The sequence below is a fragment of the Protopterus annectens genome, chromosome 9.part0 (assembly GCF_019279795.1).
Source record: "Protopterus annectens isolate FY-2018-M chromosome 9.part0, PAN1.0, whole genome shotgun sequence".
Lineage (NCBI taxonomy): Eukaryota > Metazoa > Chordata > Ceratodontiformes > Protopteridae > Protopterus > Protopterus annectens.
This window is the reverse complement of record NC_056743.1, coordinates 1340446685-1340465848: the sequence shown is the minus strand read 5'-3', so window position 1 is coordinate 1340465848 and position 19164 is coordinate 1340446685. Positions and strand designations below refer to the sequence as shown.

Sequence of the window (19164 nt, the reverse complement as noted above, 5' to 3'; positions counted from 1 at the left end):
TCTTGACATAGCTATAGAATGCTTTGTGGTTGTCCTTGGAATTAGTGGCGATTTTATTTTCGTAGCTGGCTTTGGAGGATCTTATAAGGGATCTCAGCTTCTTACTGAGGGTTACCAGGGAGCTCCTCCACTCATGGTATTTTACTCTCTTTTGCAACAGTTTCTTCCTTCTGTTGTACAGTTTGTTTATGGCAGGGGACCACCAGATTGGCTTCCCTTTTTTGAAGGATAGCATCTTGGTTCTGTTTGGGATAGCACGATCCATGCACTCATATAAGTGCTTATAGAGTGCATTTGTGTAGGATTCAGCAGTTGTAACTGTATTGTCCATCTGCATGGGTGTCATGAAGTTCACTACTTCTGTCTTAAGAATCATGAAGTTGACTTTGGAGAAATGTTTTACTGTTGTTTCCTTAATGGGGGGGTGGGGGTGGGATGTGGATATCAAGGGTGATTAGCTTATGGTCGGGTCAGACCAACAAGGAGTTGACTTCAGGTGTGGAACACCGGTCACTCATGTTGATAAAGACTAGGTCTAGGATATTGTTGCCCCTGGTGGGGGTGTGGATAAGTTGATCTAGGGCATTGGAGTTTATGAATTCCAGAAAGCGTTGCGCTCAGGAGTTGGTACATGAGTAGTTTTCCCAGTTAATGGTGGGGTAGTTGAAGTCGCCCATTATTAGAGTGTTTAGTTGAACCCTAATACTTTCCAGTACATTAAGAAAAGAGAAGTGGGAATCCTGGGGCATGGTGGGGGATCTGTAGCAAGCTACAATTCGGATTGCAGTTTTGCCAAGAGTTAGTTGCACTTGGATAACCTTGGATGCATTATGCTGAGCAACTAGCCTGGAGGTGTGGATATCCTTAATGAATATGGACACACCCCCACCTTTGGTGTTTCAGTCCAGGTTACATGGCCGAAAAGTGTGGTATGAGTTATAGCCTGGTAGTGCAGGGGTGCTCTCTGGAGCCTTGAACCAGGTCTCAGTCACTGCACAGATATCAATGTTCTCCATTTTAAGGAGTACCTCGAGTGAGTGCATTTTGAAATTTAGACTTCTAGCATAGAGTAGCATTACCCTCAGTTTTTGCTTGCTTGTTCCTGTTGTGGTGGTGAAATTGTTACTTGAACCCTGCCTAAAAAAGGCACTATAGGGGCAGCAAGAGCCTTAGCCAGTATCCGGAATCCCAGGGGCGACAGGTGCAGGCCATCTGTGGCAAAGCATCGTGGTCTGTTGACCATGTCATCCCAAGCAGACAGATACTGGATCCCCTTAGAATGACACCAGAAGCTTAGCCAATTGTTGAAGTAAATCATTTTGTCCTTGTACTGCGGTATCATTCTGGGCGATGACAGAATGCTACTCAGGGTTAGGGTCATACCTGCCTGGGCTACAAGATCGGAGAGCTCTTCCATGTCTCTTTTCATGTAGTCCATGGAGGTATGTCTCAGGTCATTCACACCAACATGGACAATGACAGAGTCATATTTGTACTTGTTGTGGAGTGACCTGAGTTTGTGGGTTATGTGGTGGATCCTGGCACCCGACAGGCAGCTGACAATAACCTTCTCCTTGTTTAGCCTGGTGAGTGGAACATCAGTGTGCCTGACTATAGAGTCACCTATGACTAGTGTGTTGGGTATGTTGTTTTGCCTTAATGGCTGTGTTTGAGTGGCACACTGAGTCTGTGGGCTATGTGTCATTTGGGTTGTGTTGGGGGATGGAGGTTGCTTGTATTTCTGCTTTGGAGGTCTCTGTTGCTTAGGCAGATTATTATTGAGAGCCTCTGCGAATGTTTTTGAGTTTCTATGTGTGGATTTTGGTGGTGTAGTCGTAGTGAGACTATGTGATGAGTGTGGTGTGGTGTGGTGCAAATGTTTACCTTCTCCTCATGACGGTCAAGTTCAGTCTTGGTTGGAGAGAGCTTTACCTCCAGTTTGGCTAGATAAGTGCATCTCTCACAGCTTGTAGTGTTGGGTGGTAGGAAGAGAGGGTTGTCTGTTTACATGAGGCAATTTCTACATTGCCTCAAGATGCCCAGATTCATCAGATAGACAGGGGAGAACACTGGGAGCCGACCCTTGGACATGCCTGAATAAAAACTATTTTCCTCTAGATAAGTGAGGAAAGTGAGTACAAGAGCTGTTTTTCTCAACGCCAGTGAGAAAAGTAAGTACAAAAACTGTTTTCCTCTAGGTAATGAGGAAGATTGAGTGCTATAGTAATTAGTAGCTTATTTAGTGCTTACAAGTTCTGAACAAGTGCTGAGCATGAATAAGCAAATTTAAGTGCTAAAACTAAGAATCTGTATCTGCACTAGACGAGTTACAGGACAGAAACAAGTGCAAACGTAGGCTTTCAAATCAGAAAGTTGAGAGAGATGGAAGATTGCCCAAACGGCCAATAACTTCAAATTCTGGGCCAGAACCACTCCTTATGTGGTAGACAGGTTACCTAATGCTTTACCACTCCCACTGATAAGCTAGAAGACTTCCCTCTAACACAGAAAGGCTTGGGGGGCTCAGAAGCTTACAAACAGTCCTGGATACAGCAAATCTGTATCTGGAACACTAGTTACAGGAAAGGTATGAAACAGGCTTACAGTTTTTTTTTTAGTAAAAACAATTCACATGCAATGCAAGCTAGCACGCTTGAGTATAAAGCAATATTAGACCACACACAGTTTGAAAATGCAATTAAATTAAAAAGGACTAAAAGCAAGTGCAGAAAGGGTTTATCAGGTAGAATGCGGTAAAGAGATGGGACTGGGGGCGTGTCCTAGATCAAATCTACAGTGGGGTGGGCACTGCAAAAGCCACCAAATTTAACTACAAACCAAAAACAGGGAGGGGGGTTGGGGGAGACAGTTTCAGCAGAAATCTGAGCAACCACTAATATAGTACAACTATTAAGCCAAAAGAATATACTTAGCTCTGTATATTTGCATATCAGTCTCTCAGAACAGTGAGACAACAGATATCTAAGCAACAATTAAACTCTATATTAAAGAAAAATATACTCAGCTCTGTATATTTGCAGATAGTCTTGTAAGGCTGTTTCAGTATCTGTGCTGCCATTGGCACCTGAGTTCTTCAGGGCAGATAATAATAACTCATTCTTAAGGGACTTCTCCTTAGACAGGGTCCAGGATGTCCACTAAATCCAAAGGCACCTTCCACATCTCCTCCTCCTGACAAAAACAGGGAAAGAGAAGGAATGTTCTAAAGAAAAAGAGAGAGAGAGAAATCGAGAGGGAAACAAAAATGAAAAGAGGCAAGAAGAAAGGGGTAGAGAAGCCTAAAAAAGGGTCTCCCGATCGAGGTGCTATTCTGGGTCCAGCACCTAAGACATCAAGGCAGTCAGATCCAACTGCAACCAGGATCCGAACTCCCTCCCTGAAACCTTTTTTTTCTTCAGGGCCAGTTAGTCCCAGACTTCATTCCCCGTTACTTCAAAAGCTACCTTTAAGACCTCCATCTGTAGTTTCATCTTAGAGGTCCAGTCAGTCCTTTAGAAGCCTAACTGAAGTGGATGTCAACCATATAATAAGGAAATTTCTGAGGACCTAGTTTCAGCTGGGAGTTCTGGTCCCATCCCCGTGTAGAGGAGCAGGATCAGGCCCTTCTACACTGTCCATACTTGTTCCAGTGCCATCTCCCTTTCTGGAGCCGATGCATATGGTTTTGAACACCTCTGCCGTACCAGTGTGGGATCCATTAGCCTTGGAGACTGGCTTCAACGACTTCTGTCACTTTCTCTACACCATTGCCCTTGAATCAGGCAGAGTCCTGGAGCCAGTGCATTGGAGTCCCAACAGTGGAGTAGAGTCCAGAGTTTTCAGAGCCATCTCTACCCCTCTGTGCTTTGGCTCTAGATAGCTCTGCTCCTCTATCCTCCTAGGAGCCATCAGCTTTTGGAGTTGGAAAAGCTACCAAATTTGCTGATATAGGTAGTTCTTCCTCAGCTCCATTAGCAGAGTCTGCTTTCAAGGCTGTGGAGAGGGCTTTGGCTGGACCAAGAAGACTAGTGTTTGCTAAGAGTTCAGGTTCATCCTGACTTCCACTGGATCCTGTACCTCCTTCAGCTTCGACACTGTTTGACATTTGAGGTCTGAGGTGTTTCCATTAGAAGGCTCAAGACACATTAACCTGCTATAGGACTTGCAAGTGGACGTGTACAGACTCCTCTTCTGAGTCTGTCACCGAAAACACCGACTTAGATGATGGAGAAGGTTCCCCAAGATGGTGGATGGCCAAATGTCTACTCTGCAATCTTCCTTAAATGTGCCCATAAGACGGCTTTCTAATGCAGCTGATGATGTATCAGGAGCTGCTGGCACAGGTATTACCATGCAACGCCATGCCTGGATGCAGCTGTGCAATTTCACTGAGAGCTTCATGGCATCCTTTATAAATGTACCCTATGATTGTTCCACCTTGTTTGGACCATAGTTAAAAGAAACGCTTACCAGGAGTGAATACAATGATAACACCTTGTCTGTTGTGGGAATCTATTTTTCTACTCCTAAAAGATCCTTTTCTAAGAATCAGAGTGGAGGTAGGAAAATGTGGTTCAGAAATTTCTAAGGTTTTCACCAGGGCACTCCTAGGATTAGACCTCCCCAAGGCAGAGGAAGAGGCAGTCTTACTGGACGCTATCTACAAGGTAGACTGCAAAATCAAGGTTTCCATGGACCCTTCACTGAGAAACCTTACCAATGTCCCTGAATGCTTGCTCGATTGCTGCACTCTGGCGGCATTTGGGGTATGCTTCTCCTTACATAGTTTAGCCTGCAAGCCATAACGTCCAATTCATGGATGCTAAGGATCTACACCAAAGGTTATATAATACCTTTTTGGATCCATCAAAGAAAAGATTAAAACAGTCCCAATACTCCACCCAATCAGTTGCAATGTGTAGCAATAGAGGTATCAAAGTTGCTAAACAAGAGTTATCTGGCTGGTCCCCCAGAATCTATTCCAAGTTATTTTTAGTTCAAAAAAAGACAGGGGACTTCAGACCAATATTGGATCTCAGCAATCTAAATCAATACATCAAACAGACAAAATTCTGAATGGTCACGATACAGTCCATGCCACCTCTACTGAAGAAGGGTGATTGGATGTGCTGTATTGATCTCCTGAATGCCTACTATCATATCAAAAGCCAGAGGCAATCCAGGAGGTTTCTGTGTTTCCGACTGGGAGCCAATCACTACCAATTCAGGACACTGTCATTCAGTCTCACTACAGTCTCCCCAGATGTTCACCAAGGTGATGGCAGTTGCAACAGCTCATCTCTGGCTACAAGGAAAACATATTTTGATGATTGGCTCCTAACTGCTACTTCCAAGGATCAGCCATGCCTTCTGTCTCTGGCAAACCATTTGGTAATATCAGTCAGTTGCAAGAAGAGAAAACTGTTTCCCTCTCAGAGAACAGAATTTATATGTTGCCAAGTAGGCACTATACAACAAATTGTGAAACTCCCCATTGCAAAAGTCAGCTCATTAAGGTCTGTAGCCTTTCAAGTGATGCAACACCCTGGACAACAAGCTAGACTCATTCTATGTCTTTTAGGGCTAATGACCTCTTCCATCATACTGGTTCCATTAGCCAGATATCACATTAGAGTCCTACATTGGATGCTAGCAGTACAGTGGTCACAGAAATTACATCTCCTTCACACCAGAATTTATCTTAAGCAGATACGCAGGATATCACATAAAATGGTGGATTACATCCTGGTCAGTTGTACAGGACAGAACTTTTTGTCCACTTGCTCTCAAGACCACATTCATCATGGTCTCCTCCCTTCCAGGGTGTGGAGGGAGCATTTTGAAGGGAAAACAGTTCAAGGAATGTGATCCTCTAAAGAGGCCAAACTTAACATTACTGTCTTGGCGATGAAAGCGGTTCTTCTAGTATTGCAGGCTTTTTCAGGACTGCCTACCCAAGGATGTGATTGCCATCCACTCAGACAATATGTCAGTGGTCTGGTAAATCAACAAAGTGGGACACTTTCATACCCTCTTTGCTGGGAAGCTATGCAAGTTTGGCAATGGGTGATTTCTTCAAACCGCTTTCTAGAACTTGTCTCTCAAATAAACAGTGGCAATGGAGATTTTCATCCACTGGGATCAACCTTGCTGCAGCATTTTTGCTTTCTACCTCAGCAGCAAATGCAGCAGTTATTTTGCCTTCATTCCCTCCACAGGGACAGTCACCAAGAAATGCTGTGGTCCATTTTTGGCCCCCCAAGTCTCCTTTATGAATTTCCACCAGTTCCTCTTCTCACCAGGTTCATTCAGAAAGTCATGATGTTCAGTACTAGGGCAATTTTCATTGTCCCCTTGTGGCCCGACAGGTATGGTTCCCCTTTCTTTGGCTTCATGTACTGCACCAACCATGGGTTCTGGATCCCATCCGGGATCTCATCAGTCAACCTTCTGAGATGCCTCTACTGGAGCTCCAATCTCTAAAACTAACCACATGGTTTGTCCAGTTTGAATGATAGCCAGAGATGCCAGGCTTTCTTCCCTGGTAGTCAAAAAGATCTGCAAAAGCAAATGGAAAATATTTTCTGTATGGCCATCTTCAAAGGGATTAGACCCTTTTTCAGCCCCTCTACCAGTGATTCCAGATTTCCTTTCTGAACTTTTTTAGAGGAGGTTCCAGTTATTCTACAATTAAAGTCCAGATGGCCACCATTTCAGATTTGCAACACAGGACATAATGATTCATCTATTGTTTCTGTTAAGGTGTCCAAGGCTTTTCTTAAAGGTACATTTTTTATTGAGACCTCCTGTTTGTGATCCAGTCCATCCTTGGGACATTACTTTTTACTTTGACCCAAAAACCCTTTAAACAGCAGATCTAAAATTCCTTTCTTGGAAAGCTATCTTTTTGGTTGCTATTACATTAGCAAAACAAGTTTCAGAATTGTAAGCAGTTTCATACAGAGTTGCACTAAGGACAAATCCTTCATTCCTTCCCAAGGTGGCTTTGGAATCTAACCTGAGCCAACAAATTGATTTGCCAGTATTTTTTCCAAACTTTGCTAACAAGGGATCACACACCCTACATACCTTGGATGTCCATAGACAACTTAGGTTCTACTTACACCAGACTAAAGACTTTAGAAAATCAGACAAATTTATATCATTTTTTGAGGTAAAACTAGGACAACGTGTCTAAAGTTATGCCTTCTAGGTGGCTAGCAGATTGCATTTCTTTGGTATATAAGACAAAAGGGCTGTCCATAACATTCTAAATCTAAGGCTCACTACTCTACCAGAGCAGTGGCAGCTTCAACAGCATTTGCAAGAAGCATACCTGTCAGTGATATATGTGCAGCAGCAACTTGGTGTACAACTCATACCTTTATATCTCATAAGTTGGATATGCAGTCTAGAACTCGCACATCCTTTGGCTCTGCCATACTCAGGAATGTCCTTGCTTGAGTCCAGCCAGGCCTCTTCTGGGTAGCTTGGGATTCTGTCCCACTTTTTGAACCAGATGAAAATAGATGAACATCAGATATGAAAGTTATGTACTTACCATAACAATAGATCCATGTTGTTTTATTTTCATCTAGTTCAACTCTCCTTCCTCTTTCACCCTTCCAAATTGTCATTTTTTTCCTCTTCTGTGGATTGTTCAGACCTTGTTGGAACCCTGCCCGTCTCTTGTTCTACTTTCTTCTATAGTGGATAATGTACAGTATCCCTTTTATTTTATTTCCTTCTTAAGATTTTAGGAGACTGTTTGGAATCAGTCAACAAACTCGATCTGAGGTAAATCAACTAGGAAGAGGGAATTATGGTTAGGGGAGTAGGCAGATATCTCAGATCCAGTACTCTTGTGTAAGGTGAAAGCTCAGATCTGACATCCCACCTGTTGAACCAGACGAAAATAAGAACACTTGATCTATCGTTGTGGTAAGTACATAACTTCCGTATGTATGAAAATTTCATTAGAGTGACATTTAGAAGAATTGGGGGATAGTTTACAGGAAAAGATGCAACAATCACTAAGTGCGGTATGGTAGCCAGACTCTTACTGGAAAAGCCATAGCATGTTGTGGCATGTTACAATTGTGCATTTACTGGTTCGGCATTAATACATGAGAGATTGTGCAGTATAACTTAACGGATATGTTTAGTGTGTATACTGATTTGGTTTTCAGCTTGATCACCTTGTACTTCTTTCAAGAAGTTTTTATCTCTAGTTAGCAAATGCAGTCACAAAATCCAGACATTTTAATCTTCTCATGTATGTTAATTATTGTTCCTCTTTATGTACTTTCTCAGTAACAGAAAAAAAATCCTCTTTGTGTGTGGATGGAGGTGACATTACATTGTTAACAGTTTTTCTTTTCTTTTACAGGCACAGAGCTAACATTCAATTACAACTTGGACTGCTTGGGAAATGGTCGGACTGAGTGCCATTGTCGGGCTGATAACTGTAGTGGCTTTTTAGGTGTCAGGCCAAAGGTTAGTGTCAGGTGGTACTATGTTTTATCATCAGAAACCAATCAGTTTTGAGTTTACAAAAGTAAATTAGTTATGGCATGTACATTTACTGGAAGTGCTGTAGCAGAACTGAGGCAACTTTAACTGCAGAGCGAATAGCAGTGCAGGTTTTGGTCTAATTTTTTTCTTCTTCTTCTTATGGGAATATTATTTGAGCAGCAAGCTGTAATGATAGGGGAAGGCTACTGGAAATGTGAAGGCTGACAGCCTAGCCAGATAAAATATTGTAGATAATTCTGTTGTTTGTACATATTAATATAAGCTACAGGTTTGTTTCTTAAATTTGAAAAGACTGCTGTTAGCTGTGGAACTGCAAAAAAAATGTAACAACAGCGCACTCTGCTGGCAGAAAGCTGACCAAGTAAAGCATGTTGTGACCCTTTGATCTAAACACGGTGCCGAAATGTCTAAATGAGGACATTATTTCAGTTGTTTTAAAACCAAGAGTTAAATTGCTAGATTTAAACATGCAAATGTATTTTTATTGCTCTGTTTCCTGACCAGCTGCAAGATAACAAAAGGAGATGTTAAGAATGTAAATGTAGTTTCTGTTAGCCTGGGAACCCAGGGAATGGTGAAGAATGATGTAATGTGAACCAGGAATGTGATTTTAAAAACAGAGAGAATCAGAGAGCATTAAGCATTTTTTGTCTTGGCCATCCAACTTATCAGCACTCTGCCTGTGTTCTATATGTAAGTTTATCTTAGACTTGTGTTTTCTCTTAAAAATAGCTAGAAACTAGAAAGATTAGGCTAAGTGTTTTTCTGTGATGTCAGAACTGTACTATTGAATTATTTTAAGTATTTCTCTGTGATCTCTGAACTCTTGACTAGCACTGTGTAGTAAGAAGTACTGTCTTGTGTTTTTATTATTTATTATTAAATATTTTTAAACCTTCCAACTATGGCTGTTTTGTGTAGAGATAATTTAAGCTCTTAAGGGTACTTGCATGCCTTTGATAAAATTGTACAACGCCACTCTAATAGCTTTAGCCCTGGGCTATAACTACCAATTGGATAATAATATTGCACAGTAATAATTGGACACCCTTTTAAGGGACTTTGAGTAGCTGATAAGTATTAGTGGGTGGTGGCAGCTGATACTACCGTATAGTCTGGGAAAGTGGCATAGCTGGAGATCCTGTGCCAAACTTCCCCATGAGTGTCTGTGTGGTTGTGTAAACTCTTCTCAAAGTGTGTGTGTGTGTGTGTGTGTGTGTGTGTGTGTGTGTGTGTGTGTGTGTGTGTGTGTGTCTCAGCTGGCCAGGTTTCTGTAACAGTTAGTAGGTACTGGACACACCACTGTTTTGTACACCTTAATTTTCAGCTTCTGTGGCATTTTTCTGTCATACACTATCACTGCCACTCTGTGCCAGTTGGGTAAAGCCCCTCTGATTCTAGATGTGACCTCCTAATTCAGACTTCCCTTCTCCTCAACCACCTCTCCCAGATACTTGAAGCTGTTAATGTGTTCCACTGTCTTCCCTTCTGTCTCAGTTCTAAGCTTCTTCCTGATTTCCTCATTTGCTACCATTACAACGGTCTTATCTGTACTCTGTTGCATCCCATGTTTTTTTCAGATTTGCATTCCATTTCCCTGTCCTTTGCTGAAGTACTTGCTCAGAGTCTGCCTGTAATGCCACAAGGTCTGCGTACAGCAGCTTTGTTGATCTGTCCCATCTGACCTGTTTACTAATGTAGTCCATCACCAATATGAACACCAGTGGATTAAGAGCTGAACTCTGATGCACACTAACTCCGACTCTGTGAGACCGAACACTATTCATACTTAAGTCATTGGTTCCTTGCACATGGCCTGTACTTATTCTGCCATTTTTTCTGTGACTTAAACCACCTCAGGACTGCCCAAATCAGCTTTCTTGTGGCCGTGCCATATGGGTTCTCCAAGTCTAGGAATGCCCAGTTGGACTCTTTCCTCATTTCTAGCTTCTTCTCATCTATTTGTTTCACTGCAAACTTTGGGTCACTTGTGCTGCATCTGATCTGAATCTGAACCGTTCATCTCCCATCTTACTAATCTGTATATTTGTTTATCAACCACCCTCTCCAGCACTTTCATACAGTTTGAAAGGCATTTGATAACTCTGTACTGCTCATAGTTGTCGATGTCCCCTTTGTTTTTGTATGCTGGCACTAGTATGCTTATTCTCCAGTCACCTGTGGTAGTCCTTTCTCTTCATAATGCTGTGAGCACCCTCAAGAGCCATTTCTCCCCTAACTCACCCAACATCTTGATCATATCTGCTGTGAGCTCATCTGAGCTTGCTGCTTTCCCTGACTTCATTTTCCATAGTAGTGATCTTACTTCTTTGAGGGTGGCTCCTCCTCTTCTTTCATTGTAGGCTGCGTCTGGGGCAGTGTATCTTCTGTGTACACCTTCCATCTGCCTTTGATGTACTGTGAACTTGTCAGCAGATTGTTTCTAGCATCCCTTATGAAGGGTGTCAAGAGTATCTTCTTTATCTTTCTATCTTTGCTCTGCAGTCTGATAGTTTTTTTGTCCCATCTAATGAGTCACTTTCCAGAAGCTGGTATAGTGCCTCTGTTGTCTTGTTCCTTGATATTCTTTTCTTAGCCTCTTGTTAAACAACCAGTACTCCTTCTTAGCATGGTCTGTCTTTTCTGTCTCCTACTTTTTCATGCACTCCTTTTTTCTTTTGATGACTACCTGGACAACTGCATTGCACCACCAGTTTTCCTTATGTAACTTATTTCCATACCTGGCTCAGCCGTATATCTCTTCTGTAGTCCTCACACATGCTGTTTTGAGGTACTTCCATTCTTCTTCCACTCCACCTATTTCTTCTTCTTCCTGAGGTACTACAGCCCTAAGTAATTCCTTGAAATCTTATGCTTTTTTTTTCCAGTCAACTTCCAGTTGTCATCCTAGTCTCTGTTGACTTTAGAGCCTTCTCTGACCACTGCTTGCAGCTCATGTGGCAACCAATGATTTATGCTGGGGCCAGCTGTTTCACTGAGGATGACTTTGCAATTGCTGATTCTACCCCACTTTCCTTTCTTTACTAGGAGGTCACACAGGCAAACCAGTCAGTAAAAACTACAAGAAAAACCTAGCCTGGCCAGAGTTTTCACTATGTGATACCCCACTCTTCTGCGTTAGAGGCCCATAGGATATATGCAAATGACCCCTTAAGGACATCAATCAATCTTTCAGCTACATGGCTTTTGAATGTCTGTCTCTCTCTCTACTTTTTCTTTTTAAGTCTTTATAGATACATTCCATACCCCTGTAGACCAAAGCAGTCCTCATGTCATGTTCTGTGTGTCCCAATATGTGCATTCAGTTCACCCATTATCAGCACCAACTCATGTTGTCCTGCTTTGTCTAGTAGATCTTGTAGCTGCTGCAAGGCACAGGCTGAGGTTATGAATAGTGTCCTATACTTACACTGGAGTCTGATTGCCATAACTCTGTAACTAATTCTGATGACATCTCTCACTGTCTTCTGAAGCCTCTCCCTCACCACTGTTCCCATACCATTTCTAGTTTGTCGTCTTCCTTTGTTGGATCCAAAGTCAAATGGCTGTGCTGCATTGCCCTCCTATCTTGTCTCCTGGATACATAGGATGTCCAGCCTTACATTCATGCCATCAATTTCCAATCTCCATCTTGTCATTGAATGTATATTGAGTGTTATAATCCTTCATTCATGTTTGGCAGATTGTTTGATTGTCCTCCCAGCTTTTGCTCAACAGTGCTATCCCAAGTAACCCAAGCTGGGCAACAGGACACCAGCTGGCCAGTAGCTTATTGACCCAGAGCAGGTGGGCTTTATGGCAGGCACACATACTGGCTAGTAAGAGCACATATACCCCTCCTACTATTAACTTGGTTATCTGGCGAGACAGCTCCTGAACCCAAGCTGCTCCCCTTCCCAAGATCCCTAGCTACCCACAACCCTCATTTCTTGTTTGTTGCGGTTAGTGGTAAAACCTGCTTCCTGCAGCTAAAGTAGCTCTACATTCAGTTAAGCAGCTTGTTTTTTCCTTTTTCTTGGGGTTTTCTTTTCCTCCTTTCTCTTTCCTACCCATCTGTTAGTGCGTTAGCTTAGACTAGTTTAATGTAGTTATATTTTTAGGTCTTAACCTGCGCTCCCTCTTTCCCGGTCTTAAGCAACCTTCCCTTTCCCCTTTTCTTCCCACCCGACTCTGTTGTGGTTGTGCTGGTGGTGTGTGTGCTAGCTAGTGGGATGTCTGAGAAACCCACTGGTTGCAAATGGTGCTCCTTGTGCAGTCAGAAAATGCTCCATTCTGACTCGCACAAGGAGGGTGTTTACTACCTAGGAGAGCCCCATTTGGAAGGTAAGTGTGATAATTGTGCCGGATTCAACCCAGGGCTTTCCTAGATCACAGAAACAGGCTTCTCCTGAAAGGGCTGGCCAGAGGGGGTCCCCTGGTTATGGTGTCTCCTCCTAAGCCCTCCTCAGATCCCAAGAGGAAGTCTTCTTCGCAGGAATCTCCTGCCAAAAAGCCGAGGCTGTCGGATCACAGCTCCCCAGATCTGACACCAGCCTCTCTAGCTTCGAATCCAGGCTCTTCTGCTCCAAGAGCCCCAGCTTCTGCTGTCGGATCTGAGACCTCAGAGTGTCGGAAGTCCTCAGATACGAGCCAACCTAGACTGTCCTTGGATCCTACCTATCCCTCGGATCCAACATTGTACCGTCCACATCTTCAGATCCATGTGGGCCTTGGATCTGATAGTTTTGTTGGATCAGATTATTGTTGTTTAAGGTTCTCCCTCTAGACCTAGGAGATCAGATCCGGGGCTTCCCACCAGGTCTTCCTCCTGAGACCCTCAGCTAGGTCGAGCCATTCCTCGCTATCTTCCCGATGTTCATCGTGCATACAGCTGCAGTCATCACACTTGGGTTATCCTGCCGTCAGGCGGGTCTTCGGTCGGCCGAATTCCAAAGTCTAGGTCCGGTGTCGGTTGTTGTCACTTCTTCCCTGACATCAGTGCGGCAGGGGTGTAAAAGAGGCAGCCGATGCCATTTTCTTCAGTCTTTCTTGCCACGCGGTGCCCAAAGCAGAAGCAGTTCGCAAGTGTTGGTTGGACAGCGCCTGAGATTTACGAACAGTATTTCAGCCGAAGTCTTCTTTAAAGCTAAGTACCCTGTTGGGGAAACCTTTCTTGCCTCAGACCGATGTCAGACAAAGTTAATAATTGCATTTCTTGTGGGAAGCAAATACCGCATAAGGATTTTCACTCTTTCTGTATACCTTGCTTAGGGCCAGACCACGACGTCTCGGCCTGCTGTTTTTGTACTAGGCTCAAAAAGCGCACTATTAAGCGCCGGGCGGAGTTCGCCCTTCATTATTTTGGCAAAAAAAATTTCATTATATCATGTCGTCGGATACACCGACGCCAGTTTTAGGCAAAAGATGCAAAGATAAGGACCGACATCCGAGGTCTGCACCGAGTACTGAGACCACGCTTAGGCCAAGTACCGGTTCTCAGCGAGGCGCCTACACAGCCCCTGACTACCGATGAAACTATTTTACCGGTGACTTCAGTACCCGAGGTCGCAGGTTCCTCGGTCTCCATTTCCACAGCAGATACCGACGCCACTCTTGGCGGGGAAACCGAAAATTTAGTGAGGCCTGCCATTTCTGAAGGTGTCTTCAGGCCTACCACCTTCTCTATTAAATCCTTCACTAAATCTAAAGCTGCAATGAAAACTAAAAAACAGGGTCCTCAGACCTCCCCTCAAGGCCCTATGCCTAAAAAACAGATGCTTAAAATGGCTGAGGATTTGATAACTCTCATCAGGGGTTCTCAACCCCCCTCAGACAAAAGACCCAGATTGGAGGAAGACTACCCTTCCTCAGACCAGGCTTCTATTACCTCAGACCATTCTGAGGACCAGGATTACGCCTATTCCCCTTTTGAAGACTCTGATGCTGAGGAGTCTGTTCCCTTGGTCTCCCCCCCTGAGGACTACTCTTTTGGGGAAACCCTGCATACATTGAGAGAGCACTTCCACTGGGAAGGCCAAGATTACTCAGATTCCAAGAAAAGGCTCAGGGAATTTCTACTGCTCCCCCAGCATAGGCCCCTGGCTATCCCTCCTGTTTTAGATATTTTGGATGATGTGTACGCAGAAGCCAGTCTTAAGCCAGACTCTTTACCTCCAGCCCCTGTTAAACCAGACAGGTATTACCGGGTTCCTGATTCTCACCAGTTCCTTTATAAAAGCCATACTGCTGACCCAGAAACAATTTCACAGGGTCCCAAGGGGATTAAGGCCTCTACTGCTAAAAACCCTTTACCTTCAGAGAGAGATTCCAGAGCATTAGAAAGTTGAGGGAAAAAGGTGTATACATCAGCCACTTTAACCATGAGGGCATTAAACTGTCAATTTCATATGTTAAAGTACCAACAGTTTTTGTTATCTCAGTTGAAAAGCAAAATGACACAAACAGAACAACCAGATTTGAAAGAGTTGCAGTATTTGTTGCATGGAGCAGAGCAAGTGGGGAAACATACCTTGCAGTGTGGTTTTGATGCTTTAGAGGCCTCATGTAGAGCTGCTGTCACGGGGTCTGTCATACGTAGACATGCTTGGCTAAAAGAGCAAACCTTACCAGATCATGTCAAAGCAAAGTTATTAGATGCACCACTTCAAAAAGATGTATTGTTCGGAGTTAAAGCTGAGGAGGTACTAAAGAAAATGGTGGAAAAAGCGAAATCTATGCAAACAGGTGCAACCTCCACGCTTCAGCAGAAACTGGCCTTCAAAAAATTGGTCCTTTCTAGCCACGGACAGACCTCAAAGGGGCAGATACAGATGCCCAAGGGGCAGAGGACAACCTCAAGGATCTTGCAGAGCTAGACAGTGGCAAGCACCAACCCCAAGAGGTGGAGAAGATAGACCACAGTCATTTAGAAAACAGACACAATGACTTCCCCCTATGCCTGCCAAACAAAGCTATAATGGCAGCACCTTTGGGCGGAAAACTGGCCTTATTTTCAAAAAACTGGCACATTGTTACAAAAGACAAATGGATTCTGGATATTATAGACAGAGGCTACAGGTTCCACTTTCACACCCTTCCAAAAATGAGAGGCATGCCAAACCTACCACAAAATCAGTGGGCAGAGGCACAAAGACAAATTTCCGCTCTCATGGATATGAAAGCAATTCAAGAGGTACCTGCAAAAGAACAAGGTCAAGGTTTTTATTCCAGATTATTTCTGGTACCAAGGAAGGACAAAGATTGGAGACCCATCTTAGACCTATCTATCCTACACACATATCTAGAGGTACCAAAATTCAAGGTGCTCACATTACAGCAGCTTCCATGCTGGGCGAGGAGTCTTGGCTGGTAACTTTGGACCTCAAGGAGGCATACCTGCATGTCCCTATCAGACAAGATTGCAGAAGATACCTCAGATTTCTTGCAGGTTCAACCCATTACCAATTCTGTGCATTGCCCTTTGGCTTATCTACTGCGCCCAGAGTGTTTACGAAATGCCTGGCATCAGTAATTGCCTTCTGCAGACAACAAGGAATACAAATCTACCCATATCTGGATGACTGCCTTATCCAAGCGGACAGCAAGGACATTCTATTGTAATAAAACTGTTCAACTACCTGGGATACACAGTGAACAAAAAGAAATCAAAACTAATACCTTCTCAACAGATAATTTTCCTGGGTGCCAGCTTGAATACAACAACCCAGATGGCCTACCTCACGCCAGACAAACAAGGGCAACCGTCTCAATACTTCAACAAAATGGCAACTTTAACCAGACTAACTGCAAGGAAAGTCCTGCAGGCTCTGGGGTTCATGGCATCTTGCATCCTACTAATACCATGTGCAAAGCTGCATATGAGGAAACTACAATGGTACCTAAAAAACTTATGGTCTCAACACAGCCACAGCTTGGAAACAATTATACCACTCATTCCATGCCTTCAAAAGGAATTTTTGTAGTAGGCTCAAGCATGCCAAAGGAACACAGGTCTCCCTTTCTGTTTACCTCAAGCAACTCAAATCATCACAACAGACGCCTCAGACTACGCCTGGGGAGCACACATGGCAGATCAGTGCATTCAGGGAAAATGGTCCCAAAAAGAGAAGCACCTACATCAACCAAAAAGAGATGCTAGCCGTGCAAAATGCTCTTATGACCTTCAAAGACCTACTGCATCCAGACCAGCTATTAATAAGGACAGACAACACCACAGTCATGTGGTACATAAACAAACAGGGGGGAACTCATTCATACCCCCTGTGCAGGCAAGCTATGACCCTGTGGAACACAGCACTGGAATTACAAATTCAACTACAGGCACAATTCCTGCCAGGTAAGGAAAACACACTGGCAGACAACTTAAGCAGAAATATGACAGACCCACACGAATGGAAGTTGCATCCTCAAGTCTTCTCAAAGATAACTCAGGCATGGGGACAGCCAGACATAGATCTATTTGCTACCCACAGAATTTACCAGTTGGAAAAATTCTGTTCAAGGACCTATCATCCAGAGGCCTGGAAAGTGGACGCACTCTCTTTCAATTGGACAACATTGACAGTCTATGCCTTTCCGCCTCTTCCTCTACTGACCAAAGTTCTATTAAAAACCAGAGCAGAGAGGCCACAAATGATTCTCATTGCTCCAGACTGGCCATGACAGCACTGGTATCCTCTCCTAAACAGCCTGTCACACTCACCACCATGGATCCTACCTCTAGTTCCTCTTCTGTTGTCCCAGCACAACTACAAAACCCTTCACAGCCAGCTCAAAACCTTAAATCTAGCTGCATGGAGAATACCTTAATTTCCCAACAGACTCTCCTCTCCAAGGAGGTGCAGGATGTCATCTTGGAGGCCAGGAGACCCTCTACTAGAAAAACCTACTCCGCCAAATGGAAACGATTTTGTTCTTGGAATCAAGAAAAGGGCCAGAATGCTTGGGTAATAAATATACCTCAAATTTTACAGTACCTAGCTGAGATGTTAAACAGTGGCCTTTCCTTCTCCTCCATCAAGATCCACGCTTCAGCTATTTCAGCACAATACAATACAGATCCTCCTTTATTCTCACATCCTCTATTAAGGCAGTTCCTCAGAGGGGCAAAAAATATAAAACCCCCACGGAAACCACCAGTCCCAGCTTGGGACCTCAACTTCGTATTGGAAACGCTGACCCTGCCTCCCTTTGAGCCAGCTTCTTCAACAGAGCTACAGTACTTGTCATGGAAAACAGCCTTCCTTCTGGCTATTACCTCAGCACGCAGGGTTTCGGAGCTACAGGCCCTTATGGCGGTGCAACCATTCATCATTTTCCATCAGGACAGGGTTTCCTTACGAACCAACCCTACCTTCATGGCAAAGGTAGTATCCAGTGTAGCTTTGAATCAGACTATTCATTTACCTACCTTTTATCCAAATCCACAGAACAAAGGAGAGAGGCTACTACATTCCTTGGACATTCACAGGCAACTTTGTTATTACTTGGACAGAACAAAGTCATTCAGGAAATCTGAGCAGCTCTTTGTGTCCTATGCTACAGGTGCTCAAGGAAAGGCTATTTCCAAACAGACTATTTCAAAATGGATAGCCCACTGCATACGCTTTTGTTATTCATTTCATGGAAAATCAGTGCCTGTATACATCAGATCCCACTCTACCAGGGCTACAGCTACCTCTGCAGCTTTCCTCAGGGGGGTCCCTACCAAGGACATTTTGGAAGCAGCTACTTGGAGTTCAGTGCACACTTTCTCCAAGCACTACCACCTTCCACTATACTCAAAATCTAGAGCGGGCTTTGCCACAGCAGTCCTGCAGGGCATCCTAGCCCCTCCAAGTTCCGCTTAGTACCTACCACCCTCACTTAGCTTTGGATTCTACCCAAGTGTGATGACTGCAGCTGTATGCACGATGAACATAGTACAGTTTTGTACCTACCATAAATGTAGATGTTCGAGTGCTCATACAGCTGCAGTCCAGGTTACCCTCCCTCCATCCCCTCTTAGGACAGGGCTTATGACAAACACCTTTATCATACAACCTATTTGGGGTATGCCTTTATGGTGTATTTGCTTGCAACTACTGTTTTGATTTATCTACATTGCATGTCTGCATAATATCATGTTTTGCCTTCCTTCTGGGGACACCTGACATCTGGGGCAAGAAAAACTGAAGAAAATGGCATCGGCTGCCTCTTTTATACCCCTGCTGCACTGACGTCAGGGAAGAAGCGACGACAACCGACGCCGGACCTAGACTTTGGAATTCGGCCGACCGAGGACCCGCCTGCCGGCAGGATAACCCAAGTGTGATGACTGCAGCTGTATGAGCACTCGAACATTTACATTTATGGTAGGTACAAAACTGTACTTTCTACCAGGAGTCTGCTTCCTTCAGATATGGATAGGATGATGAGGAGCTTTCTCAAAGCCAAAATCGAACTGGGTTTGTTGCCATCCCCTGCCCACATGCCCAGGGGTCTTCGCCATCCACGGTTTCCCCAGGATCAGGGTATCCCCAGGGAGAGGCCAGCAGTGTCAGGCATCTCTTCCCTTCCCACACTGTCTGAGTCCCTGGCAGGTTCAGCTCCATTGCCCTTGGAGCTGGT

At 44.0% G+C, this 19164-nt stretch overlaps 1 protein-coding gene across 1 annotated transcript in view; it reads left to right on the top strand.

Moving 5' to 3' along the window:
- The window catches only part of NSD3 (nuclear receptor binding SET domain protein 3), a 4286093-nt gene that overhangs the window by 4120341 nt on the left and 146588 nt on the right, over window positions 1-19164 (top strand). The window contains exon 23 of the mRNA XM_044084319.1: window positions 8390-8496. Within this exon, the coding sequence (XP_043940254.1) occupies window positions 8390-8496 (107 nt within the window). The remainder of the gene's footprint in view (window positions 1-8389; window positions 8497-19164) is intronic.